We start from the raw sequence: 27137 nt of genomic DNA, 5'->3' as shown, positions 1-27137 counted from the left end.
TCTCCTTCTCCTTCTCCTTCTCCTTCTCCTTCTCCTTCTCCTTCTCCTTCTCCTTCTCCTTCTCCTTCTCCTTCTCCTTCTCCTTCTCCTTCTCCTTTCCCTTCTCCTTTCCCTTCCTCTTCTCCCCCTTCCTCTCCCTCTCCCTTCTTTCTCGTTTTCCTCTCCTTTCTCATCTTCCTTTTCTGCTTCCTCTTCCGCTTTCTCTTCCTTTCCTTTCTTGTCTTCCTCTTCTTCTTCCTCTTCTACCTGCTCTCCTATTTCTTCTACTTCTTCCTCTTCCTTCTTCCTCCTATTTTTCCTATTCTTCCTATTCTTCTTTTTGTTTTCCTTAGGACATGTTTCCTGGTGGCTTTGTTGTTTCCAGTGTGTTAAATGAGCACAAAACACAGTCTGCCCCCTAGCAAAGCTGCATGCAAAACCAGAGGAAGGGTGCCCATGTTCTGTGAATCTTCAGAACTGGAATAACCCAGTATCTCCCTGTGTCCCAACCAGCCCATCCTCTTTCTTGGCCATCATCTTGCGTCCCTTCCTATTTCCATCACCTCCCACAACCATCAACCAAATGTCACGCTATTACTGGAGAGCAAACAGATGAGAACAACTAATGTAGTACTTGCTTCCCTTTTCAAGATCTTTATCCCACTATAACAACTTCATATTATCATAAGACCTGCATCCCTTTACAAGACCTGCATTTCATTGTGCAGCATTCCTCTCCTCTTCAATTATTCCCCTCTACTCCCAGTGCAGTTTCTCCTTAAGCAGACCATTTCTATGTGCATCACTCAAACCCATTTCTTTTCACTTTGGATATTCCCTGACTCTGGTGGTGGCTGCTGCATTTTGCAAGAAGGTTATCAAGAGTAGCCAACATGAATTCACCAAAGGGAAATCATGCTTGATCAGCCTGGTAGCCTTCTCCAATGCTATCACTGGTTGTATGGGACATACATATTACAAATGTAAGGGGCCTCAGTTTGAGAGGCTGAAATCTGGAGAATTAATAGAAGATGAAGCAAAAATATTCTGTAGAACTGGATTGTCTCCCCCAGAATCAGACCGACTTCTAAGCAAGGAAAGAGTGATCAACCCCTGTCTAGCTTGTCAAACAGGAGGCTTTTCTTATAAGGAACTTCTGTAATTTAATGCACTTTCCCCCCCTACCCCTCCCACCCTCACCTCCCCCTGCCCCGAATAGCGAGCCCCCTCTTGAGGAATGCAAGTGCATGAAATTTTCATGCATAAAAAGGAAGCTTCATGAAAAAAAAAGAAGAAAAAAAGCTAATGCACAAGCATGTGTGTGAGCTTCAAGGACTGGTTGGTCCATTATTGTTACAGAGAGACATGGGGCAGGTGCTTGACCCCAAAGAAATAGGGGAAATGCAAAAAGATACTGAACAAAACCAATGTCCTGTGCATGGGAAACAGCTGGAAGCCCAAGTAAAGTTGTTACAGCAAATTTTAATTTCTTGGTACCATGTTAAGTATGAAGAAATCATATCATGTTACGACTGTGGACTTCATTTTCCTTAAACAAAGACCAAAAACTGAATTTGCAGTCTGAGATTTGATGGCAGGAAGAAATCCAATCTGTCTTCCAGAGGTTGAATCCCAAAAAGAACTCAAAGCTGGTATGTACGTAAGCCATTTTCAACCTGTCCCTTCTAATAGATGGTTGAAGGCCATGGACCATGGAGAGTCTTATACCTGAGGAGGAATAACTGTATGCACTGATACAGGTGAGAAGTTGACCTGCTTGAAAGGAGCTCTGTGGATAAGAACCTAGGAAGCCTGCTGGTTGACATCCTGGACCTGAGTGAGTCAAAAAGGAATAATAATAATTGGGGCTGATTATACCATGGGTTTTCGTATGGTTTTGTATGTAGTGGGTGCTGCATTTCCTTTGTCTGTCTCCTAGGAGAGAAAGGAGAACAGCTGGGTAGAATGATGTGCCCTCAAGCCTTGCAACTCCCCTACCCTCTCTCTGTTGTCTAATAACATTCACCCAGGGGACTGACCCTAAATGCCCACTGTGTTCCCAGAACACACTTGCTTATCACCATGGATAAAGCTGAAAGTGGAAGATTCAGTTCCCCTTCATAAACTTGGCTCCATGTTACGCAAACACAAGGCAGCAAGCTGGGGAGCAAGTGGAATTCACTCTCCTGCAGCTGCCTCCATAGAGTTTAGCTGAATTTCCTCTTCGTTTGCTGATGGTGGACTTGAGCTCAGCTTTACAGAGCCCGTCTCCTGCATCCCACTAGACTGGGAGCAGATTTTCCCATAGTCTTCTACTGCTGGCTGGGTAACCCATGGGGAAGAGGCTGCTTGTGTGTACTTGGTTGCGAACTGGAGGGATCCTCCTCATCCTCACAGGGATGTGTGGTGAGTGCCTTGTGTTCCCACATTTTGGAATGGAATGATGTTCTCTTCTTCCTTTCTCTGCAGCTTAATTATTATTGCTCCAAGTTTTCAGAGCAACCTGTGTGGGTTTCTTGGGAACTGGTGGAAGTAGGGTGCAGAACCTCCAAATCCAGCTGTAGAAGACTTGAGTTTTGTCTCAAAAGGTGTAGCACTTGGATAACATTATAAATTAAGAATGAGCAAATAGCCTACAAGGATTGAAGAATTCAGACCAGTTGTCCAAAACATGGATTTATGGTCAAAAGAAATCAGAGTGAATTACAAAGGGTGGATAGAGGTAGTGAAGTGAAAAGTGTAGAAATCAAGTGTGCCGAGTGAATATCTTGCTGCCATTTTTATAGACTCAGCTATGTGTTGTAGAGCTTGAATGTCTGAAAAAAGGGGGAATATGAATTACCTGTACTGTGATAGGTTGTGTTATTGGATTGATGTGCTTGGACCAGGCTTGTAAGTTCATCCCTGAAGCTTAAAAAGTAATTGGCAAGATGTCATAATGTATTTTGGCATTTCCTTTTTCCTATATTCTTGTCTGTTTGTAGGTGGAAAATCTGGGCTTTGCTCAAGGGCCAGCTGCCACGTGTCCTTGTTAAAATTATTATAATAAAATTATAATTGTTTGTGTTTTCCTCTTGCTTATTTCTGTAGAATAGGGATGACAGGTAGATGCTGTAAAAATTCCTTTCCATCAGCCCCTCAGTTTCTTTCTCTCTAAGATTTCTGATTTCTCCTTCCTTTTGCTCTCATTGCCAGTGTCGGGCCCTGCTCAAATCAGGCTGGTGAATGGCCCTGACTCCTGCACGGGGCGGCTGGAGGTCTTCTACAACAGCACCTGGGGGACAGTGTGTGATGACCACTGGAACCTTGCAGGAGCCCGTGTGGTGTGCCGGCAGCTGGGCTGTGGGATGGGACTATCTGCCATTGGTGGGGCTCGGTATGGCCGAGGAAAAGATCCCATCTGGTTGGACAACGTGCAGTGCACTGGGATGGAAGCTGCTCTTTCCGAGTGCCAAGCACGGCCCTGGGGAACCCACAACTGTGGGCATGGAGAGGATGTCAGTGTTGTGTGCTCAGGTGAGTCTTGCTCCGGTCTTGCCTTGGATTAGATGACTCTATAGGTCCCTTCCAACCTGAAGCATTCTTTGTTTTTGGCTTTTATCAACTGCAGCGGACAGCCAAAGGTTTAAATGGTGGGCAGAACTGTCCCTCCTTTGTAGTGGCTGAGCTTTTGGAAGGTACAGAGCACGGGGCTGAGAAGAAGTCCTGGCAATGCTGTAGAACAACAGAGTCACATAATCAGGATCACAGAATCAGAATATCACAGAACCATGGAGTCATAGAATCATAGAATCAAATAATAGCTTGGGTTGTAAAAGACCTCAAAGAATTTCCAAACCTCCTATTGACTTACACTAGATCAGGCTGCCCAGGGCCCAAACCATCCCTTGGACACTTCCAGAGATGGGGCATTCATATCATCTCTGGTCAATCACCACCCTCACAGTAAAGAATTTCTTCCTTATATCTCTATTTACTTCTTTGAATATCCGTGTCCACAGTCATCATCTCCTTTTGAACCAAGTGAAGAACATTGGTATAATAAGGTCTAGGCAATATGTCTAAGAGCATCTGAGACATGAGTCACACCAGCCTACCTTTGCTGGAGCACCCAGTTCTCCATTAGCACCTCCTTTACAATGAGATAAACCATTTGTCACCCACAGATGTTTCAGATTTATGCCCAGCAAAGTTCCTGATCAGTTGCTGGTGGGCACTGCAGATTTATGCATGCCCAGCAAAGATTCTGATCATTTATTCCTAAACTTTGACAGTGATTGCATGCCCACAAAGTTTCAGTCATTTGTTCCTAATTATTATATACGAATGCACGCTCAGCATATTTGTTCCTAAGCACTGTAGGTGACTGCATGCCCAGCAAAGTTTGTGGTCATTTGCTCCAATTGCTCTAGGCATTGCAGATAAACATATGCCCAGCAAAGATTCTGATTAGAGTTGATTGTTTGCCTAAGAATGTCTCTAATCATTTGTTCCTAAGCATTGTAGGTGTTTGCATGCCCAGCAGAGTTTTTAATCACTTGCTCTCAAGCATTGCAGATGAATGCATGACCAGAAAAGCTGTGATCATTTGCTCTTACATACTATAGGTGACTCTAATTCTTTGCCTTCTGGGGTTTTTCAGGGGCACCTACTCCAGGTGAGATCCAGGTCAGGCTGATAAATGGCTCAAGCTCTTGCTCTGGCAGAGTGGAAATCTTCCACAATGGAAGCTGGGGAACCGTGTGTGATGATGGCTGGAACATGACAGCTGCCGAAGTGGTGTGCAGAGAAGTGGGCTGCGGTTCAGCTCTGTCAGCCCCCGTTGGAGCTACTTTTGGGCAAGGGACAGGAGAAATCTGGCTGGATGATGTGACCTGTGCTGGGACTGAGGCTGCCCTTTCTCTGTGCCAGGTCAGTTCCTGGGGAAGCCACAATTGTGGCCACAGAGAGGATGCTGGTGTTGAGTGCTTAGGTAAGTCTGACTTCTTCCCTATCAGGGCTGGCATCTGTGTTTTTATTATTATTATTATTATTGTTTAATTTTTAATTTATTTTTTTGTTAAGGATTGGGTTGAGACAAGAGCAGAAGAGCTTTGAAATGGTTCTAGGTGCAGATACTGACAGCCCTGTAAATAGAGGTTGGAAGGAATCCCTTGATGGGCTGATGTGTGTGATAGGGAAAGGAACAAGGAGCTTGAGAGGGGACATTCATCTAGTTGTTTTACTGGGTGATGAGTTTTGAGAGACGAGTAACCATGGGGAGCCTGCACTTCTCAGTTCATATCTGCAACATCTCAACCTTCAGCTGTGAGATTCACTTAAGCACTGGACTTCTTGGTCCCAGGGCAGCTCTGGTCCCTTCCTGGGCCTATCTGGATATTTGGTACTTGTGTCTTTCCAGAACCAATGCAAGTACGTCTGGTGAATGGCTCCAGCCGCTGCTCAGGAAGAATTGAGGTACACCACAACCAGCGCTGGGGGACAGTGTGCGACGATGGCTGGGACTTGGCTGATGCAGAAGTGGTGTGCAGGCAGCTGGGCTGTGGGACGGCTGTGTCAGCTCCTGGCAAAGCGATGTTTGGGCAGGGACACGATCCTGTGTGGTTGGATGAGGTGAATTGCATGGGGACGGAAGGGGCCATCACTGAGTGTAACTTGAAGCGCTGGGGAGACCATAACTGCAAACATGATGAAGATGCTAGTGTTGTGTGTTCAGGTAAGTGGACTCACAGAGAAGTTTTCCTGCAGGTATTCAAGCAATCTTTTCCATTCTTATATCCCAAGTTTATTTTGGATCTCTCAAGGTGATTCAAGATTGAAAGATATTTCCCCTTTCCTCCAGCTTGCAATGGGGTACCATCCTTATGAACCAAAAGAGAAAATCTGGGTGTCTGCAGGCATGATTTGCAAGGAGTTTCAGTAGATGAGACTAAATAGCATGGAAGGACACAGTGATGCCATGTTCCCACAAAACCTTCTCCTTGCTTGAGTAAACAAACATCTTTCCTCATTAGATGTGTTTTCAGAGGGAGATGTGGTCACATTAACAACACTTTGAAGCTTGTTCTGATGTTAATGGTTTGAACATAGATGTCCAAGAGTCTTCCAGGTATTGCCCATAGGAAATATTCCAAGGCATCTTGTTAACTTCTGAATGGGATCAGTTTCTCCCAAGAGAAGATTCTACTGACTCAGATGGGGAAACAGAGTTGTCAAAAATCATATCTGAGTGCTAACAGGGCGACAAACCTAACCAAAATCCCTCCTCTTTTAGTTTTAAACCATTCCCCCTTGTCCTATCAGTATCTGCCCACATAAAATGTCAGTCATTCTTGTTTTGTAAGCTCTCTTTAAGTAGTGGAAGGCTACAAGGCTCTCTGAAGCCTTCTCATCTCCAGACTGAATAAGACTAAGACTGAATAAAGCTGAATAAGACTGAATAAGACTAATTACTCTGAATAAGACTAACTCCCTCAGCCTTTCTCCACAGGAGAGCTGTTCCACCACTCGTACACTGTATGGCTGCACCTAGTTCAAAGCCATAAAAAAAACCATCTACTTCAGAAGACTGAATGTCCCTTTTAACTCATTTTTTTCTCACCCCACCTTTAGAGCCAACAGAGTTACGACTGGTGAATGGCCCAAACCGTTGTGCTGGGCGAGTCGAGGTGCTTCATCACGAGCAATGGGGAACTGTCTGTGACAACGACTGGGGGATGGAGCATGCAAAAGTGGTGTGCAGGCAACTGGAATGCGGCCCTCCAATATATGCTCCAGGCTGGGCTAGGTTTGGTAGAGGCTATGACCCCATCTGGATGGAGAAAGTGAACTGCTCAGGAATGGAGTCTGCCCTCAGTGAGTGCACAGTTCAGTCATGGGGACAACACAGTTGCCACCATGGCGAAGATGCCAGCGTGGTGTGCACAGGTAAGGCTATGCCACATTCTTTTTGTCTGTCTATATGGACAGCCATGCTGCCACTGAGAATAAAGGTATTCAGAATGCAAAGGGGGTGATGATACCATTCCTCCTGCCAAGAAATGATGCAAGGAGGATTCTATCTCTGCCACTTCTCCCATTTTTCCTGGCTCATTTTTTAACTCAAGTGAACAGACACGGGGCTTCTCACTGGACTTCCATCTTGCTGAGTCCCAAGGGAAAAAGCACTACATGGTGGAGCTAAGAGTCGTCGTCCTTCACAAGATCTCCTGTTTCCAGGGTGATCACAGAACCATAGAATGGCATAAATTGGAATGTTCTTTAAAAATCATCTAGTTCTAATCCCCTGATTTGAATTGCTGCCCACTAGGTCAGGCTACCCAGGTCCCCTTTCAACTTGGCTTTGAATATCACCATGCATGTAGCATCTACAGCTTCCCTGGATGTTCTGTTCCAGTGCCCTACCACCTCTGAGTAAAGAATTTCTTCCTATTTTTTCCCTTCTTTTAGTTGAAAACCATTTATCCTTGTCTGATCACTAATTGCCCGAGTGAAAAGTCAGTCTCCCTCCTGCTCATAAACTTTTAAATACTGTAATGCTGCTAAGTGGTGTCTCTGAAGCCTTCTCATCTCAAGGCACCCCCAGCTCCCTCAATGATTGGAGAGAAGCTCCAGTCCTATGAGCATTTTCACATCCTCCTCTGGTTCTTGTGCTGGGGGTCCTAGTCCTGTATGCAGTACTCCCAATGGGTGGATCGTCATGTCCAAAAGCTCTTTCAGAAGCTTTTTTTGTTTCTTTTTCCTATTTTTTTTTCCTATTCATTTCAGATCCAATGGCAGTCCAGCTGGTGAACGGCCCAAACCGCTGTGCTGGGAGAGTCGAGGTGCTGGAGCAACATCAATGGGGGACAGTGTGCGATGACAACTGGGACATGAGAGATGCCAACACTGTGTGCTGGCAGCTGGGCTGTGGTGTAGCCATTGCAGCTCCTGGTTTGGCTCACTTTGGACGGGGAAATGGTCCCATCTGGCTGTCTGAGGTCAATTGCACAGGGACAGAAGATAGCCTCTCCAAATGCAAGGCCAGGCCTAAAGGAGTCACCGGGTGTCACCATGGAGAAGATGCCAGTGTGGTGTGCTCAGGTAGATGCTGTTCATAGCTGATGAGCTTATGGGTACTGACAGTGCAGGAGCTCAATGGATTGGTTTTCCTTTTTCATCTGTGACAATGCTCTTCCCATATGGGCATCTCTGAATCTCTGGGGCAAGATAAATCATAAAATCGTTAAGGTTGGAGAAGACCTCTAAGGTCTTCAAGTCCAACTATCCACCTATCACCAATATCGCTCATTAAACAGTGTCCCTAAGTACCAGATATACACATTTCTTGAACACTTCCATCAGAACAGTTTCCCAAAGCAGTTGTGGATGCTCCATCCTGGAGGAGCTCAAGGCCAGGCTGGATGGGGATCTAGGCAGAATAATCTACTGGGTTGCAGAACTTTAAGGTCCCTTCCAACCAAGACCATTTGAAGAGTCAATGATTTTCTCTCCATGTCATATCAAGTGCTTGGGGCAGAATAATCTACTGGGCTGCAGTGCTTTAAGGTCCATTCCAACCAAGACCATTTGAAGATTCAATGATTTACTCTCCATGTCATATTGGTCTCTGATCACAAGTTCTACAACCACAAGGTGATACTCTCTGCCTCTTTCCATTTCAGACCCTACCGAGGTCCGACTAGTGAATGGCTCAAGTCACTGCTCTGGGAGAGTTGAGGTTCTGCATAACCAGCGATGGGGAAGTGTGTGTGATGACGGCTGGGATTTGAATGATGCAGAAGTGGTGTGCCGACAACTGGGCTGTGGGACAGCCATATGGGCTGCATCTGCAGCTCGGTTTGGGCAGGGCTACGAACCCATCTGGCTGGATGATGTGAACTGCACAGGATCAGAGGCTGCCCTCTCTGAGTGTAGGGCCAGACCGTGGGGAGTGAGTAATTGCAACCACAAAGAAGATGCTGGTGTGGTGTGTATAGGTAAGAGATTCTCATTCCTTTGTGGTGCAGCTCTGGAAGGAGTGATGCTGGAAGGACTGATGGGCTCTATACTTTGCTATGTTCCTTGAGGGAAGCATACTGGTAGAATAATGGAGAGACAACTTTATTTTGCTCATATTAAATCTCTTGCCTCTATGTATGTACCCATTTCAGGCTGTCTGCTAATTGTGAGGACTTTTTCTTAAGAGAATGAGTGCCAATTTCCAACCATCACTTTGCTGTCCTCTATAGCCTACTGTCTGGTCCGTTGGGCTCTGAACATCCTTTCCCTTTCCATAATGCATGATGCTGTAGTGATACATGTTTGCACTGTATCATAAGGTCCCTTTGCACGTTGAACCTTCCTTCTACCATGAGTCCATCTAGTCTACTTGGACTACCAGGGCATCCTCTCACTTTGTGTTTCTACAGCACAAATTACGTGTCTACACTCAGGTTCCTCTATGTAAGCCAGGTGATTGAACCACCTCCATTAAAGTCTTGGGTGACCTAGTCAGTGTGGCTAATTAATGCCCAATACAGATCAGCCCACTGTAAAGCAGTCATGGATATTTGTCCGCATGAACCATTGGATGCCCAAGGACACCTTAAATAGGATTAAATGTCTGTGTTTATTCCAGTGATAGTCTCCATGTCACATTGCATCTGACTGCAGTTTGAGGCTCCCATCTCCCACATTTATGTGTTTGACCTGCATGTGTCTTTCTTACTTCCAGGACCAACCCAGCTCCGGTTGGTGAATGGCTCTAACCACTGCTCTGGGAGGGTTGAGGTCCTTCACAACCAGCAATGGGGCACTGTGGCTGACAATGCCTGGAACATGAATGATGCTGAGGTGGTGTGCCAACAGCTGGGCTGTGGCTCAGCTATATCAGCTCCGGGTTCAGCTCACTTTGGGCAAGGATCCAACCCTATTTGGTTGGAGGATGTCGAGTGCACAGGGATGGAAGGTGCCCTCTCTGAATGCAGGTCCAGGAAAGGGGAGCCAAGTAAATGCAGTCACAGCGAAGATGCTGGTGTTGTGTGCTCAGGTAATTTGTTCTTGAATAGCATTATTCACTATTCTAACTAAAAGAGATTTAGATTAGATGTTAGGAGGAGGGCTGTGAGGCACTGGCATGAACTGCACAGAGCAGCAGAGGATACCCTATTTCTGGAGGTGCTCAAGGCCAGGCTAGATGGGGCTCTGGTCATCCTGATGTATTGGGTGACAACCAGCCCATGGGAGGGGGGTTAGAACTAAATGGGCCTTAAGGTCCTTTCCTATTCTATGATTTAGGAGAGTATTGGGCTGTGCTGGAGGAAGGAAGTGTGTGACACTGTTGAATAGCACAGAACCCACAGAACTCAGAATGCTGTTATACAGAGGCATGTTCATTCAGTGGATGGGCATGCCAGTGAAGCCTTGGGGAGGTGGGAGACAAGAGCAGTCCAAGAGGTGCTAAGCTGATGAAAGGCAGAAGGATCTGAGCAAAGCAGCAAGAGACATACAACAAAACCTTTGAATGATGGGAAGAAAGAAGTTTTTCTTAGGGACCTAGAGAGAACTAAAGTGTGATGCAATCAAGAAAGCAACTAATAGCTGCTAAACTAAGAGCAGCATAGGAGGGAAGAGTTTGTTGTGCAAGGAATCAGCAATCAGAGAGATTTTTACAAATTCCATTGTATTCTTCTCCAGTAAATGGGCAAATTTTATCAGAAATTTTCTTGTTCTAGATGATGATAAAAACCTCACTTTAAATATTCAAAGTTTCTATGATCATAGAGTCATAGAATGGCCTGGGTTGAAAAGGACCACAATGATCATCTAGTTTCAACCCCCCTGCCACAGGCAGGGTCACCAACCACTAGACCAGGCTGCTCAGAGCCACATCCATCCTGAACTTGAATGCCTCTAGGGATGGAACATCCATGACCTCCCCGGGCAACCTATGATATTTATGTTTATTCAGTATAAGAACAGGAGCATGTACTTCCTTCCAAAGGTTCAGGTGATTCAACACACCTGAGCATCATGACTGCATAACATGTAGGCAATGATGCCCACTGGTGTTTTGGTACCAAAACTGTCACGATTGCAAGGTCTTCGACCATTGTAAAAGCTTTTAAGTGAGTCATTTTTAATGGCTGAAATGCATGGAAAATTTCTTTGTTATAAGTGTTAGAAAAGGAGAAATAAACAGTGACAAACTTTAGTTATATGACTGCTGTGAGCAGTGCAGGTATGGAAGACGGCTTCCAAAAAACACATGCATTTTGTTTCAGATCCCACATCATTGCGACTGGTGAATGGCTCAAACTTCTGTGCTGGGAGAGTGGAAGTGCTCCATAAGCAGCTGTGGGGATCTGTGTGTGATGACTACTGGGACATGGAGGATGCTACAGTTGTGTGCCGGCAGTTGGGCTGTGGGACAGCACTCTCAGCCCCTGGCAAAGCTTGGTTTGGGAGAGGGCATAATGCTATTTGGATGGATGATGTGAACTGCACGGGGATGGAAAACAACCTTCTGGAGTGCTTGGCCAGGCCAAGGGGAGAACACAACTGCAATCATGGTGAAGATGCTGGTGTGGTGTGCTCAGGTAACGTGGACCCATTGGTTCAGAAAAGGGTTGGGCATGGTGGTGTGATCTCTTTGCTCAGGAAGGAAAGACTAATGGAGAATGAAGATGGAATTTTCTTCAGGGCAAACTGAGTCCTATATTTCCAGATTCCACCTGACCCACTAGTGTCATTTACCCATGATCACCTTTATCAACTCATGGGAGATTAGACTAGGCCTCCACAGATATCCCTTCCAATCAACACCACGGTGACCCACAGTTTCCACTCATTTTGGTCAACAGAATCATCCCAGAATGTGGATTCCTGAGTTCCAGACAGCACTCTGGCCAATTCTATGGCTGTGGTGCTATGTGTTTAAGGTTTGTAGAAGCATTTTTTGAGTAGTAATACTGCGTTAACCTTATAATTATCACTGCATGAACAGTTAATAGGGAGTATTTGATTAATGCCTGCAGGGATGTGTGTCCTGGTCTCTATTATTAGGAGGGAAAAAAGACCTATTCAGGGTTGCTTATTTATACACATCCTGGTTTCTTCACTTTGTTCATCTTCCCATTCTTCACTTCATCTATAGATCAATGACATCAATACAAGAAGGCTTGGCAGTGAGTTGTCACTTATCAAACCATTTTTCCTAAGTGCAATTTTCATGAATTTCCTTCTTCTTCATGTTTTCTTCCTTTTCTGTATTCACCTATTTTAACCAATTTTGTGATGTGATATTTCTAACATACCGTTTGGTCTTCTCTTATTTATCTGCAAGTCAATTTTGCATCCAAATGGACTGCATGCTGCACTTTCATCTTGTTCCTTATTGTCTTTGTTTTCTGGATTTCTTTTGTCCAGATCCAGGTCTGCATGCTGACAATTGGTGAGTTGCTTGTAGCCTTGATTTTTCCATTGTGTATCATCTCTTATCTTATGGAAAGAGAGGTGACGTTGATTCCTGCCTGTCTTCTGTAGCATGTATTCCCAAACCAGAGAAATAAGAGAAGGTCCAGCTTGAACTACAACTTGAAAGAAACTGATGCCCAAGGTTGAACACTGCATCTACTTACACATCGTCTTGCTCCTCCAGTCCAAACAGTGGTATCTCTCAGATGATACTAGATGTGGTTTGGAAGAAAATACAGTTCATGGGCTGTTTATGAAGGGCGAGAACGCCTACAGAAAAGCTGGAATGTTCTCCCTTTTCCATTACCCTTAAGAGACTCTAAAAGGTCATGGTAATGAAGAAATCCCTCTCTAGAATGCAGGAAGGCTTTGCAGAGTTTACTTTTGTTGTTATTCTTGTTCCTAAAGCCACGGTTTTCATTTTGACATGGAGTTATTCTCTAACTTGGAAGCACAGTTCCCTTTTCATCTTTACCCTGTCACAGTTTAGAAGAGCTCAGCTCCAGGGATCCCCAACATGGCTGGGCAGTGACACTGTGTTTCTAGTCCTTATTGTAAAAAAACTTCTTCACATCCCATCTAAATCTCACTTCTTTTAATCTGAAACCATTTCCCCTTGTCCTGTCAGAACAGACTCTAGTAAAGAGTCTATTTGTACTAAAAGAGTTTAAAGCTAGAGCTTTCTCTGTCCTTGTTATTTTAACCAACTCAAACTATCCCTGATTTCTTTTCTTTACCTTTATTCTGGAGACAGTTTGCAATAGTTTAGCTCAGAAAGGGAGGTTGAGAGTTTCCATGTAGTGCAGATTAGGAAAGTTATTGAGATGCAAAGACTTCTCTTGTCTTGTCTCCCAGTCTTGAAGAGGACTGTTCTCATTACATAGCACCTGCCAAATGTGTGTTCTTCCAAGTAAATTTGGAGACTGCAAGGAAGCGATAGGATAGTGTTTCTGAAAGTACTTGTCTTTGAATAATAAAGTGATTTCCTGCCATCTACCTGTGCATCCACGAAATGCAATGAAATGGAATTCGATGTACAATGTATCTGACTTAAAATATTTTTATTTTTCTGGTCTATCATAGAATCAGAGAATATCCCAAGTCGGACTGGATCACAAGGACCATCAAGTTCAACTCCTACCTCATCACCAGGTACAGCTGTTAACAAGTTATCTGAACCCGTTTCTGTGTGTTGTAGTAGCCAAGAGACTCCAACAAAAAGATGTATGCTTTAAAGGAGGTGTTGAGGAGAAGATGGGGTTTAATCTTCCATGTCTTTTATAGTGTATACAGTGCTGTTCAGCATGCATCATGAGCAAGAGCTGGTTCAGAGAGTGCACCAAGGGCAATGAGCTTCTGGAAGGAGCTACTGAGGGACATTTACTCTCACTTTACTTTGTGCCCCCTTCTCCACTATCCTTCTGCTGCATCCTGGCTTCTGGGGCTGGCAGGACTGAGCAGGATTGTGATGAAGAACAATTCATGACTAAGGTTCTCCTGCCTTTCCCTTACCTTCTCCCCTACTCTCTTCTATTCTGTTTTGTTCTCTTCTATTCTGCTTTGTTCTCTTCTATTCTGTTTCATTTTCTTCTGCTCTACTCTGGTTTTCTCCTAATGAGAAGTCAACTTTCCCTGGACATAGTTCACCACACCTTAGCTCAATGTGAATTCCTTCTTCTTCCATCTGGGTCTAAATGGCATCTCAAAGGACAAACTTGAATAGAGTCACAGGTACACTAGTCACAGTCATTTTAAGCAAGTCAAATTGCATGTTTTGCAGAGACTAAGCTGCTTGTTTATGGCAATTTACTAAGGTTTGTCTCCTCCCATGTCTGTAGACTTCCATAGGTGAGGTCTATAAGTTCTTCTGTTGTGGGACAAGAGTTGGAGGTCAGGAGATGAGGACGGCAGGGGGAGCCTCTGAACTATAGCAGGGAGGCCACCCCAGCTCCTTCAAACAAGGGACAAGTCCAAGGACATAACAGAGAAGGGAATGGTGCATAAGAAGACCTGTGCATGAAAGCTTGACTTAGGTCATCAGACAAAGTCATCTTGTGCTATATTGCAGAATCACATAGGTGCCCTTGGGGGGCCTATGTGATTCTGGGGATTAGCTCATAAAACATGGGACCAGGGTGCAGAGAAGGTTGTGTTTGCTCTGCACTTTCCTGGAACAGCTTTCCATTTCAGTCTAGCAACAGGAGCAGGTTGTGGCATGGAGCAGAGGGTCACCTGCTGGAACAGCTACACACAAAGCCCAAGTGGCCAAGGGGCAGAGGAAGCTGGGCTGGGAAAGCAGGGAAAAGCCCAGAGCAAAGGAGATAACAGGAAGAGGGTTTGTTGCTGAAATGCCTGTCACTCCCATCTGCCCCAGTTCCTCTCTGTCCCTCCCAGCTGGCCGGTGGGACCCGGCACTCAGCTGCTGGCTCTCAGCAGGGTGTTCTACTCCAGCTTCCAGCCCATGGATGTGTGAACATGGGGCTGCCAGTTGCACTCCATCCCTCACCCAGATTCTCCTGGGGCAGAAACCAGCCCACCTACACTGGAGTCAAGAGTGTGAGGGTCCTTCTCCTGATGGTGTGCCTTTGGGGTGAGTGATGCTTTGCTTCTGATCACAGGGATCCCATATGCAATGCGTGCTCCTCCAGCAGATTCATCCAGGGCTTCTTGGAAGGACCTGGAGCACAGGCTGGTCAAGGTTACTGGGATTAATTTCTTGAGGGGACAGCACACTGAGTCTCCAGTAGTTAAAAGGGGGCTGATAAACACAAAGGAGACAGCTTATGGAAGAGGGAATGGCTTTAAATTAAATGAGGGGAGACTGAGATGAGGTTTTAGGAGGGAGTAAGATGATGAGGCGCTGGCACGGGCTGCCCAGAGAACTTGTGGTTTTCCTATCCCTGGAGGTGTTGAAGGTTGGGTGGGTGTGATATGTGATATGCGATATGCGATATGCTATATGCTATATGTGATTTGCGATATGCGATATGCGATATGTCATATGCAATATGTGATAAGTGATATGTAATATGGTGGGGAGCAACCAGCCCATGGCAGGGCTGTTGGGACTAAATGGGCTTTTACATCCTTTCCAACGCAAGCCATACTGTGATTGTAGGACTGTAGGACTGTATGATCCAGTGACCCTCTGTTTCTATGACGCTATGATTTGGGGCAGGAAGGAGTATCTTATGATGGTTTTGGAGGCAGGAGAGATGTCTTTTTGTGACTCTAGCCCTGCAGACTGTACTCCCAAAGCGGAGCGTCATCTCTCTGCCTCTTCACACATGATTTTGCCAGAGATTTAGAGACTTGGGACTTAGCAGTGTTAAAAGAGAAGAGAGAAATAAGCCCAGTTTTCCTCCTGAGTCTGTCCCATAGACACTCGCAGTTGATCTTCTATCCTGCCAGACCTTGGTTTATTCAGGGCTGTGTTCATCCAACTGCTGGTATAGCAAAATTTATGGGACTCAACTGAACTCTGCTCCCCTGAGCACGGATGGGCAAAAGCAAATGTTGTAGCACAGCCTTTGTTGTGGGAATGGTTGAGAAAAGACCAAGGGCTTTGTTCAAGTTGCCACATCGTGGAGCAGAAGTGGGTTATTTGGTCTGGGCTCCATTTAGGTGCTTTTTCAGCTCTCCCCTCTTCTTCAGATTGTGTTTGGAGGAAATGAAACTCGGGATGTACTTTCTCTGCCAGTACAGGCTTAATTTCCTAACTGATTGTTACTAAGCCAGCTTGTATCACTTCCTCATGACAGAAAAGAATACTATAACATTCTTGGGTTTCTTCCACCTTGGTGATCAATTCACGAGCAGTGAAAACATTCCTTCTATCTGGAAATCCTACTGCTGGAAGTTTCAGAATGGTGACTGCCTGTTCCAGATTCAGCATCTCCTGGATTGTTGGAGTCATCTGGGCTGGGATTGCCTAGGGTAGCCATGAAATCTCATCCCCTGCCCAAGGCAATGTAAGAAGGATACCAGGCAGTACATCAGCTCTGCTAATTCTCAGCTGTGAGGCTGATTTGTTACTGCTTATGAGAAGGTAGTTTTTAGTAAAAATGTGGAAAGAGAGCAAAATGCCCACGTGCATTGGGCAGCGAGTGCCTGCAGTGCATCCATTTCAGTCTCATCATCAAAATTAGTTTGCAAAGACATTTTCTTACTCCCTGCCCTTATAAATAGAAAAGCCAAGCTACTCAAGCCTGCATGCAGAAGGACAGCTTGTCCTTTTCAGGAAGCCTACAGCTCCCTGTTTCCTGTTTGTGCCTGAGAATGATTTCTTCCTCCTTTTGGCCTCTTCAGTCTCCCATGTGTTATATCTGACTCTTTGTTTACTGATTTGAGGAAATACTTGTACTTTACTGACCAAGAGTGCTGGGTCTTCCCTGAGGGTTCTAACTCAGGCATGTGATAGAAACCCAGTAGATAAAAGCAAACAGTGAAGAGTGAAGTGCACCTGGAGAAGGTTGGTCCCAATTTGGGTGGACAGTGTTTCCCACTGTTCTGTGCAGGTAGAAGAAGGATAACAGGGGGACGAGGTGTTCAGCTGCTCAGATTAAAGTAGCTTTATAGGATGGGGTACCTGGCTGAGGGAAGATGCAAACTCCATGTCCCAGTGCATCCTATGACTCAGTACTGGGAACAGCAAAACTGTGCTGGACCAGAGCACAGATTGGTGCCTGACTTCTTTCGAAATCACTATCCATGGTCAAAAATCTCTTTACAGAATGCAATCATTCCTTTTCAGCATTTATTTTTATGCTGACCGTTAGGCTTTCTGCATTAGTCACTTCCAGTTAACTTATTGCTCTACTTTGTTATTGCTCATGCTAAGCGTGAGTAAGGAACTGGAGGTAATGTTTTGTGGCAGGTCTTGCAGAGTGAAGAAATCTTCCCATGAATAAGAACTTTTCCACTTCTCTAAACTCTGTGTGTAGCTGCACTGTGTGCAGTTGTTCTGTGGTTATACAACCGTTTATCTATTGCACGACCAGGCAGAGAACTCCTGGGCTGTGGGATTCATACTGGCATTAAGAGGAGTAAATTCAGGTACTCAGCAGCCTACAAACACTCAAGGCTGTTATAGAAGTCTGTTCCATGCCCAGTGCAGAGTGTTTTGCTAACGTTCCGCTTGATCCTCCCCTCCCCTGGTGTTGCTCCATGCTGTTCGCTTAGATCTTGTTGATGTCACCAGAAAGCAGAGGTCAGTGCCTGCCCCTGTGCTCCCCTCACATGTAGAACAGGGCAAACACGGGGCTGGGCTTTGCAGAAGAGAGAACCAATCATATCAGCTTCTGACTTTGGCATCACCCTGCTTAGCTTGCCGCTCTTGCTTGGATGATCACCTGCCCTGGAAGCAGTGGCATGGGATATTCAAGGCATTTTCTGCCTGTCCAGTGCACCCTGGCTAATCATGCTTTATCAGGGCTCCTCATCTACCTGGCATGCGTCATTGGTGAGTAACATCTGCATGAGAAGGTGCAACCCACTTGAACATGCGTATAGGGAAAGAGGGCTCTGTTATCTGCAGGAATGGGGAGACTGGGCTTGCAGACTGACTGGGCAAAGCCTCCTTTTACCTGCCAGCCTTTAAAAAGGAAGGGAGAATAGTTGATGGAGCAGGAGGCCTTACTAGCTGGATAACTACTTTGATGTCTGTGCTGTTGTCCTCACACAGATCGGTTGGGAAATGTTTGGAGCCTTACCAGTCTGTTACTGTTAAGATCACAAAATTGCATATTTGTGTTGGCCACTTCTTCAGGGCCAGGCTGTTCATTTACAAAGATGGGGCCTAAAGTTCTCTTTCTTCCAACGCAAACAAGAGCAAGCACTTCAGTCATAGATGGGATGTGACTGATTGGTGCTCTAAATCCACTGATAGCTGAGGTGTTGTTATTACCTGTTCATGCCTACTTAATTTTATGTTCTCTTCTTTCCTAGTAATGTCTCTGCTTTTCAGCCCATCAAAATTCATTATTTTTGTGCACAGCTGGAACACCACCCACTGGCTCTTGGTTCCACACAACATCGTGCAAATCACTAATTAAAATACAAGGCTGCACACAAACAACTCCCTTCACTGTCTTAGCACAGAATCACAGAATGACAGTGTAGCTGAGATTGGAAGGGACTTCTGAGTCCATGTGGTTCAGTCCCTTACTCAAGCAGAGACATTGCCCAGGACCATGTCCAGATTGCTTTTTAAAGTCTCCAAGGAGGAGAATCCATAATCTCCTTGGGCAAACTGTGTCAGTGCTCCATCACCCGAATAGTAAAGAATTCCTTCCTGATATTTAGACTTCTTTGTGTTCTAATCTTGCCCATTTCCTCTTGTCCTGTTCCTGGACACCACAGAAAAGAGCCTGGATCCATCCTCTTTCCACCTTCCTTTTAGGTATTCAGACATGTTGATAAGATGACCATGAACCTTCTCTTCTCCAAGCTGGGCAGTCCAAGCTCTCCCAGCTGCTCTTCACAGGAGGTGTGCTCCAGTTCCTTCATCATCTTTGTAGCCCTCCACTGGGATTTTCCCAGCATGTCCATGTCTCTGCTGTGCTAAGAAGTCCAGATCTGGACCCATAGCTCCAGGTGTACCCTCACCAGCGCTGAACAGAGGTGAAGGATCTTGACCTGCTGGTTGTTCTTTACCTAATACAACAGTTGACTGGTAGCTAATCCATACATCCATAGTTTTCCTTTCACTCTGCAGCATTTTCATTTTGTTCCTGAACATATTTGGGAAAAAAACCATTCAAATCCTCTTTAAAGACAATGGTGTTTTATTAGGAAAATGCAGAGCATTTTCTCTCCCAGGTCTGGATTTTTGATTTTACTTGCCTATCAAAGGCGAAGTATGGTTTGCTCAGGTAACACCTGAGTAAATTATAGGGTGGGAGGTTACAGTTGGATGTTTTGTGGTTTATTCCATATGGAGGCAAGAGAGAAAATTGGAAACAAGTCTTGGAAACTGGATTATCAGGAAATCAGGGCTCTTTATAACTTGCAAAGGTCCTGAGATGCTGAGCCACTTTTGTGGGATATGGCTTTCACACATCACACTTCTCCATGGTTAACAGGACCCTTACACTTGTTGAATGTCTGAGGGAAAAGACATCATTAGAGTTGAAGCCGCTCATGCTTTTCAGGCACTGTAAGACTCAACTTTAGGCAGGGGAGAGGGACCAAAAAGAGGCATTCAGATACTTCCTCACTGTTACTAATACAAAGGACACCAGATTGTTCCTGTGCTTTAACTGCAGGCATTGTGAAATCAGCTTGAGAAATCTTTTGCAACCACAAAATTGGAGAATTGGAGATTAAGTGGCGTATTGAGGTACAGGCAATTGGTGGGTGTTGTACCCCCCTGTGCCAATATTATCCCAATAGGTAATTGTAATCTGATAGTGATAGGACAAGGAGAGTGGTTTTAAACTAAAAGAGAGAGGATTTAGGTTGGATGTTAGGAGGATGTTCTTTACTCAGAGGGTGGTGAGGCACTGGAACAGATTGCTCAGAGAAGCTGTGGATGCCTCATCCCTAGAAGTGCTCAAGAGCAGGTTGGATGGCACCCTGTGCAGCCTGATCTAATGAGTCGCAACCCTGCCCATGTAAGTGGGATTGGAACTGGATACTCTTTAAGGTCCTTCCCAGTCCAAGCCATTCTATGATTCTGTGATCACGTGGGGAGCTTTTCAGCTGCTGAGAGCACAAATGGCATAGAGATCTGCTTGTAGCAAGTGAGTCTGATGCTACCAACCCAAGCCATTTTATGATTCTACAATTCTATGATCCTGCAATTCTATGAAATGAGGGCAAAGGGGGTTTTCATGGTGCACCTCTTTACTTCTTGTAGGCTCAGACAGCCACCACCCGGATCCTAGCACTGGTTCTGCAGAGCTGCGCCTGGTGAATGGCTCGAACCACTGTTCTGGGAGAGTGGAGATAATGTATTATCACCAGTGGGGAACTGTGTGTGATGACGACTGGAGCATTGCTAATGCCAAAGTGGTGTGCCGGCAGCTGGGCTGTGGGGAAGCAGTATCAGCCCATAGCTCAGCATACTTTGGCCAGGGGTCAGGCCCCATTTGGCTAGACAACGTTCAGTGCATTGGGACAGAAACTGCCCTGTCTCAATGTCAGGCCAGGCCATTGGGATTAAATAACTGTTACCACGGAGAAGATGCTGGAGTTGTGTGCGCAGGTAACCTCTGATAACATCATGCTGGCATAGCAAGAGAAGTTTAGAGGAGGATGCACTTCTCCAGGGCTTAATACCATTTCCAAAGCTACAACAAAGCAATGGGTGGTGGACACCTGGGTAGAAGGGTGACATTGTCCTCTCTCTTCTCTACTGCAAAGTGTCATGCCACACTTCTTAGCAGAACTCTTTGGGGTATATACAGAAAGCCTCTTCCTTTGGATATTGCTGGGGTCTCCAAGCCAATAAAACAGGTTCCTGGACCCATTAAAAATAGACTGTAGATGTTTATGGGGCAGTTCAGTGTTTACATACTGAATGTAGATGGGCTCTGGGGCTACACTGCTTTGTGTGCACCTACTCAACAGCTCTGAATCCTACTGTATAATACACTGGCAGCATCATTGTAGAGATGATCAGAAGGCTGAAGCACCTCTCCTATGAAGACAGGCTGAGAGGGCTGGGCTTGGCCAGCCTGGAGAAGAGAATGCTTTAGGGAGATCATACTGACACCTGTCAGTATTAAAAGGGGCTTAGAAGAAAGAAAGAGAAAGTCTTTCTACACAGTCTAATATTCCCAGAAGAAGAGGGAATTGTTTTAAAGTGAAAAAGGAGAGATTTGGGTTAGGTGTTCAGTGGAAACTCTTTACTCAGAGAGTGGTGAGGCCTTGGCACAGGCTGCCCAGAAAAGCTGTGGATGCCTCATCCCTGGAGGCACTCAAGGCCAGGCTGAATGGGGCCCTAGGCAGCCTGATGTACTGAGTGGTGACCAGCCTAGAGAAGGCATTTGTAACTGGATGATCTTTAAGATGTCTTCCAATCTATGCAATCCCATGATTCTAAGATCATCAAGATACCATTTAACCTAAAGCATTCTATGTTTCTCTCTCCCTTTTGCCACCAGAAGGCGTAACCACTGAAACACCAGCTGAGCTGCGCCTGGTGAATGGCCCCAGCCACTGCGCAGGGCGCGTGGAGGTGATGCACGACCACCAATGGGGCACAGTGTGTGATGATGACTGGGACCTGAACGAGGCCATGGTGGTGTGTCGGCAACTGGACTGTGGGACAGCTGTCTCAGCCCCAGGCTCAGCTCACTTTGGACAAGGCTCTGGTCGTGTTTGGTTGGATAATGTAAACTGCACAGGGGCAGAAGCTGCCCTCTCTGAGTGCCAGAGGAGGCCATGGGGATCCAACGACTGCACCCACAGGGAGGATGCTGGTGTGGTGTGCTCAGGTGAGTCCTATCTATAAATACTGGTTGAAACTAGATGATCTTTAAGGTCCCTTCCAGCTCAGGCCATGCTGTGTCACTATGCAGGGTTGGCACAGCAGCAATCTAGTCACATCTTTGTATTCAGATAGGTTTCTTTTCCACACCCTGGTGAAGAATAAAATAGAATCAGAGAATGGTGTGAATGACACATCAAGTCATGCTCTTCCTTCTGCAAGACCTCAGCAAGCTGTTACGAAGATGACATGCAGAAAGAACCACCCAAAGAAGATTATTCACCTCTCTCCTCCCTTTCTGATAACTCTAGATGCATTAATTCATCTCCAGTGCCACTTTGCATGATCACTACTGAACCTAGAACCCTTTGTCAGGCACAGAGCTCCAAGCTCTGGAGCTGTGGTGTCTTTTTGTTTGAGTAGATGAGAGGAAAACCCCAAGACATCTTTGACAATGTAGCATATTTCCTAGACATCTTGAAGGATGTAGTTCTAGTTTTCCCATGGTTTAATCCCTTGGAGCTGTAGCTGTTGACCAAATGTGAATGTGCACTTTGTTCCCTATACAGATTCAAAGTCTTCAGAGCACCGTCTGGTGAGGCTGATGAATGGTTCAAACAACTGCATTGGAAGAGTTGAGATTTTTCATGACCATAAGTGGGGAACTGTGTGTGATGACACTTGGGACCTACAGGATGCTGCAGTTGTGTGCCGGGAGCTGGGCTGTGGGATGGCAATGTCAGCACCAGGCTCAGCTCATTTTGGACAAGGTTCAGACCCCATCTGGCAGGACAACATTCACTGTGCAGGAACTGAGTCCACCCTTGAGGAGTGTTCACTGAGCAACTGGGGAGAACACAACTGCGGTCACAGTGAGGATGCTGGCGTGGTGTGCTCAGGTAACACTATGGGCACAAGAGTGGGACATCCAGAAGAGTCCCCATCCAATGGGAATTGATGTGGGCTTGGACACAAAGACACTGTTCTGCCCAAGGGTTGTGGTAGACTTTCTTTTTCTTTCTCACTCTTCCACAGATTTTCACCAGCCACTTGGCTTGGAGAATGCTGCCATTCATTTTATAGCATTCATTTGCCTTAGTGTAGATGCTTCCTTCCAGGTGTACCCTGATTGAGGCAGGAGCATGAGGTGGATTGCACATCCTGAGTCGTGTCTGGGAGCCCTATGCACACATCCAAGACAACACAGGGCATTGCAGGCAACATAACCCCAGGCCAGGAGACCCTGAGCAATGTCACATTTTTACATCTTACGGTGTTTCCTAAATTGGTTAGAAATTAAGGAACCAAGCATAGTTGTCCATCTATAGGACTACTCGTGGGATTAGCTGTCCAGACTTTGATCATTGCCAGAGTTTATCCAACCAACTGAGTCACGAGTGGCTGGAGAGATGCTCAGGCTGGAGACACCATGAAGCAGATGACATTTGCTCACCTGAGTTGCTACTTTGGTCCCATTGCCTGCACATGGACAGGACCCCATTCCTCAAATATATAGTTTTAAGCCATCAGATGGTAGGGAATCCATCATGTCTACAGGGAAACTGACCCAGCAAGAAATTAACTTCACTGCTGGTATTTACTTCAATTTTTTTTTTTTTATTTTTATTTTTTTATTTTTTTTAAGTTTATCTGGATTGAACTGTTGATTCCATTTCACCTTTGTCTGCAGAACTGAAGTGCCTTGTGCTATCAGACACCTTCAAATTTTGGTACACATGGGGTAGAAATGAGCCTGTATATCCCACTTTCTTGATTCAGATCAGTATTTAGGAAGTTCCATGTCTTCTCCTTAGAAAGGAAGATTTCAGTATGTGGTGTGCTTGAGAGAAAGGTGCCATAAACACATTGAGAATGATGCAGTATCGTAATAGGTGACTTCTGAGAAGCTTCTTTGATTGTGAGCCCTTTATGCATGCTTTATAATGCCTTTGCATATTCAGAAGGTGTTTAATAATATGCCTTTGCAAGGAGTTATGTATCCAACTTATACTCAACCTACAGTCACTCTAGTTTACCAATGACAGCACCTTGTGATGGGCAAAGCCATGTTAAAAATCACTTTCCCCCTCTGCTCTCTGCTGCAGGCACCAACCCTTTGCAGCTGCGGGTGCAGGATGGTCCTGGTTCCTGTGCGGGGCGTGTGGAGGTTCTGTACAACGCTACCTGGTATGGCATCTGTGACAGCAGCTGGACCATGCTGGAGGCCAAAGTGGTCTGCAAGCAGCTGGGCTGTGGACCAGCAGAGTCTGCACCCATTGGAGCACAGTTCAGCCAAGGGCATGACCTTAAATTGCTGGAGGGGCTGAACTGTCGTGGCACAGAATCACTCTTTCTGGAGTGCCAGGAGAGAAACATGGGTCCAGGACCTTGCAGAGGTGGCATGGCAGCTGGTGTGGTGTGCACAGAGATAAAAGGTGAGTGTTAGGAACCTCCATCATCCTACTGCATTTGGCACCACTCTGTCTGAACTAGTGTCAAACCAGTGGACATGCAGTGGTCTCATTTAGCCATGGCGCAGAAGATGTGGTCTGACAGCCACTCTCCCTTCTCCTGCCCTAGTCTTACCTCTTTCCCAGTCAGGCAAAAGTGCTTCCAGAAACCATTAGATAGGCTAGAGGCATCTGAAGGAAGCAGTTATAGACAACAACGTGGGGTTAATTAGAAGAATGCATTTCAGCAGACGTGTCTGGGACTAGGCAAGACAATTTCCAGTGGGCTTTGATTTCTGCATATATGTAGTCTCCTGTTTCTAATAGAGCTCTGTAATGCCTTGCTGTCTCCCATGGGTATCTGAGAATGCAAAGATCTCCCCTGATTCCATTAGTCCAGGGTTCCACGCACAAAGATAAGCTGACAGGGTGAAGCCTGAGCCCCAGGGAGAGCTGTGATGGAAGATATTGAAATTTCCCAAAAATGTGCAGCAGAAAGGAAGGGTAAGAAGAAACTCTAAAGGTGAGCCTGAGTCCAGCCATCTAACCAAACTCCTCCACACTGACCTCTTTCTGCAGACATTGAGCATTCCTGCTCAGTGTTGTCAGGTCTGCTTGGCGTGGTGGCGGTGCTCTGTGGAATCCTGTTGGTCATGTACTTGAGCGTGAGATGTAGAAGACAGGCTGGACGCATCCTGGGTAAGAGCAGGACCATTATGCGTGATGCACCTGATCTCCCTGCTGGTCTCATTGTGCTTTTGAATGCATTTCGGGGATTGGAGCTTGTCCCCTCCATGCATCACCTTGCTCCTTTATTTTGCAGACAAGTCACATGTAAGGAAGATGGAGAATGCTGGGACATCTTAGTTAGCCACACTTCTGATACTGAAGGCAAGACTCTCTCAGGACCCCAGAAGGCAGCAGAGACACTGTTCTGTGGAACCAGAGGAACAGAGCTACACTAAGAGGACAGCAGAGAAGATCTCCTCTAGCAATCCCATCATATGTGCCCTGTAGTCCCTGGCTCACAGCACTGAGCCTCTTGGGGTCCCAGTTCCACCCTTGACCACACACAGCACCATAAATCCCTCAGTCTCCAAGAAATGTCTTCTCAGAATGATAACCCCTGTCTGGTCCTCCAAGTAGGCTCCAGCATCCCAACCCCATCTGCCTGCACAGAACCCTCATTACCAGCCCTACAATCCCACCCATTCCATCACCCCAAAACAGGGATAACACCTTTTCCTCTAATCTCCCATGGAAATCATTTCCCGAACCAGGAAGAAGTGAGCTGGATGCTCTACTGCACTGTACGTAGCTAATTTTGCAAAGTGAGCAATGCGCTTCAAAGCCTCTCCAGAATGGGCTGAGAAATACCTCACCCACTGTATTTATTCAATCCAATGTTTGAATACTAGTAAAAAAATCCTGAAACCTGAAAGAGCAAGAATGCAATATTATTTATGTATTCGGGTATAAGTTGAGACTTAATCTGAAGTCTAGGCAAGGCGAAAGTGATGTAAAAATTGGTCCTTTGGCTATGGAGGGGTAATAGTCAGATCAGATATAGGAGTCTGAAAAATGCTGACTTTGGGTAAGATGCTGTGCTGGCCACAAATAATGGCTTGTGTGTGATCCCACTCCTAATGGATCAACACATAGAGCCAAGTCTGAGCATCCAAAACCACTGACCATAGGGTCCATGGCCGGGACACAGAATGTCCCAGTGCCAAAAGGGAGAGAAGAAATGACTGTCAGCCTGACCTTGGTACCAGGGAAAGTTATGGAGCAAATCCTCTTGGGTGAAATGACATGGAATGTGTGTGGCATCCAGGGGATCAGGTCTTGCCAGCATGGATTCATGAAAAGCAGATAATGTTTGACCAACCTTCACCCCCTCACCTGGGTCCCTCAGTACAGTAAAGCCATTGAGGCCCTGGAACGTGTCCAGAGAAGGGCAACATAACTGGTGAGGGATCTGGAACACAAATCTTAAGAGGAGCAGCTGAGGGAGCTGGGATTGTTTAGTCTGGAGAAGAGGAGGCTCAAGGGAGACCTCGTTGCACTCTACAACTTCCTGAAGGGAGGTTGTAATGAGGAAGACTTTGGCCTCTTTTCCCAGGTAACAAACAGGACCCGAGGAAATGGCCGCAAGTTGTACCAGAGGAGATTTAGATTAGACATAAGGAAAAACTTTTTCTCTCAGAGAGTGGTCAGGCACTGGAATGGCTGCCCAGGGAAGTGGCAGCCATCCCTGGTAGTGTTCAAGAGGTGTCTGGATGAGGAGCTATGAGATATGGTTTAGTAGCTTGTGGTAGTAATGGTGATGGGAGGATGGTTGGATGGGATGATCTTGTAGGTCCTTTCCAACCTTGTGATTCTATGGTTCTGTGATTCTATGATTATCTGGATTTTATGTTTCTTTGTATTTTATGATTCTATGAAGAATTTGGATTTAGGAAACCAAGGAGTCTATTAGACATGGTAACGTCTCAAATAAGATGTTGGTAAAACTAGAAAGCTAGGAGCATCAGCCTGATGATAGAAGAGGAACAAAGAATGGAGATGTGAGGAAAGAAGATGGTGGGTACATGTAGAATAATATCAATATTAAGAGCATCATGAGTCATAGATGAGGATATGACAGTAAAATCCAGAAACTAGAGACCAGACAGTTGGACACAAGGCTCCTTGAAATGCAGTGCCATGAAGCATCTTGTACTCACCTTGGTAGGTGTACAGTGAATAATAAATTCAGTATTTCTTAAAATTGTACAGTCATAGAATCACTGAGGTTGGAAAAGACCTCCAACATTAGT

General features: G+C 45.7%; 2 protein-coding genes across 10 annotated transcripts in view; both read left to right on the top strand.

Annotated features, from left to right (window-relative positions):
- The first annotated feature begins 14640 nt into the window (after positions 1-14640).
- Positions 14641-27137, top strand: part of LOC107325871 (deleted in malignant brain tumors 1 protein-like) — a 37358-nt gene continuing 24861 nt past the window's right edge. For 2 of the 7 annotated variants that reach the window (XM_032441116.1, XM_032441113.1), the window contains exon 1: positions 14642-15025. In XM_032441116.1, coding sequence (XP_032297007.1) covers positions 14911-15025 — 115 coding nt within the window. In that variant the 5' untranslated portion in view covers positions 14642-14910. Of the gene's footprint in view, positions 15026-27137 lie in introns of all 7 variants that reach the window. The other 5 variants (XM_032441118.1, XM_032441114.1, XM_015887092.2 and 2 more) reach the window with 4 other exon arrangements.
- LOC107325877 (scavenger receptor cysteine-rich domain-containing group B protein-like) lies at positions 17708-25618 on the top strand. 3 transcript variants are annotated; one of them, XM_015887108.2, is made up of 7 exons: positions 17708-17896; positions 20294-20641; positions 21543-21875; positions 22438-22767; positions 23974-24303; positions 24898-25017; positions 25142-25618. In XM_015887108.2, the coding sequence occupies exons 1-7, from the start codon at positions 17779-17781 to the stop codon at positions 25183-25185; spliced, it is 1623 nt and encodes a 540-aa protein (XP_015742594.1). In that variant the 5' UTR covers positions 17708-17778; the 3' UTR covers positions 25186-25618. The 3 variants fall into 3 exon arrangements, with proteins under 3 accessions (XP_015742594.1, XP_015742597.1, XP_015742595.1); XM_015887111.2 differs by lacking the exon at positions 20294-20641 and having other exon boundaries at positions 17712-17896; positions 21546-21875; XM_015887109.2 differs by lacking the exon at positions 20294-20641 and having other exon boundaries at positions 17713-17896.

Source organism: Coturnix japonica, linkage group LGE64, assembly GCF_001577835.2.
Source record: "Coturnix japonica isolate 7356 linkage group LGE64, Coturnix japonica 2.1, whole genome shotgun sequence".
Taxonomy (NCBI): domain Eukaryota; kingdom Metazoa; phylum Chordata; class Aves; order Galliformes; family Phasianidae; genus Coturnix; species Coturnix japonica.
This window is presented reverse-complemented; position numbering and strand designations above follow the sequence as displayed.

Coding starts and splice junctions, on each gene's coding strand:
- LOC107325877 (XM_015887108.2), top strand. CDS start 17,779: ATGATCACCTGCCCTGGAAGCAGTGGCATGGGATATTCAAGGCATTTT. Junction 20,642..21,542: donor TGCTGGAGTTGTGTGCGCAG/GTAACCTCTGAT, acceptor TTTTGCCACCAG/AAGGCGTAACCACTGAAACA. Junction 22,768..23,973: donor TGCTGGCGTGGTGTGCTCAG/GTAACACTATGG, acceptor TCTCTGCTGCAG/GCACCAACCCTTTGCAGCTG.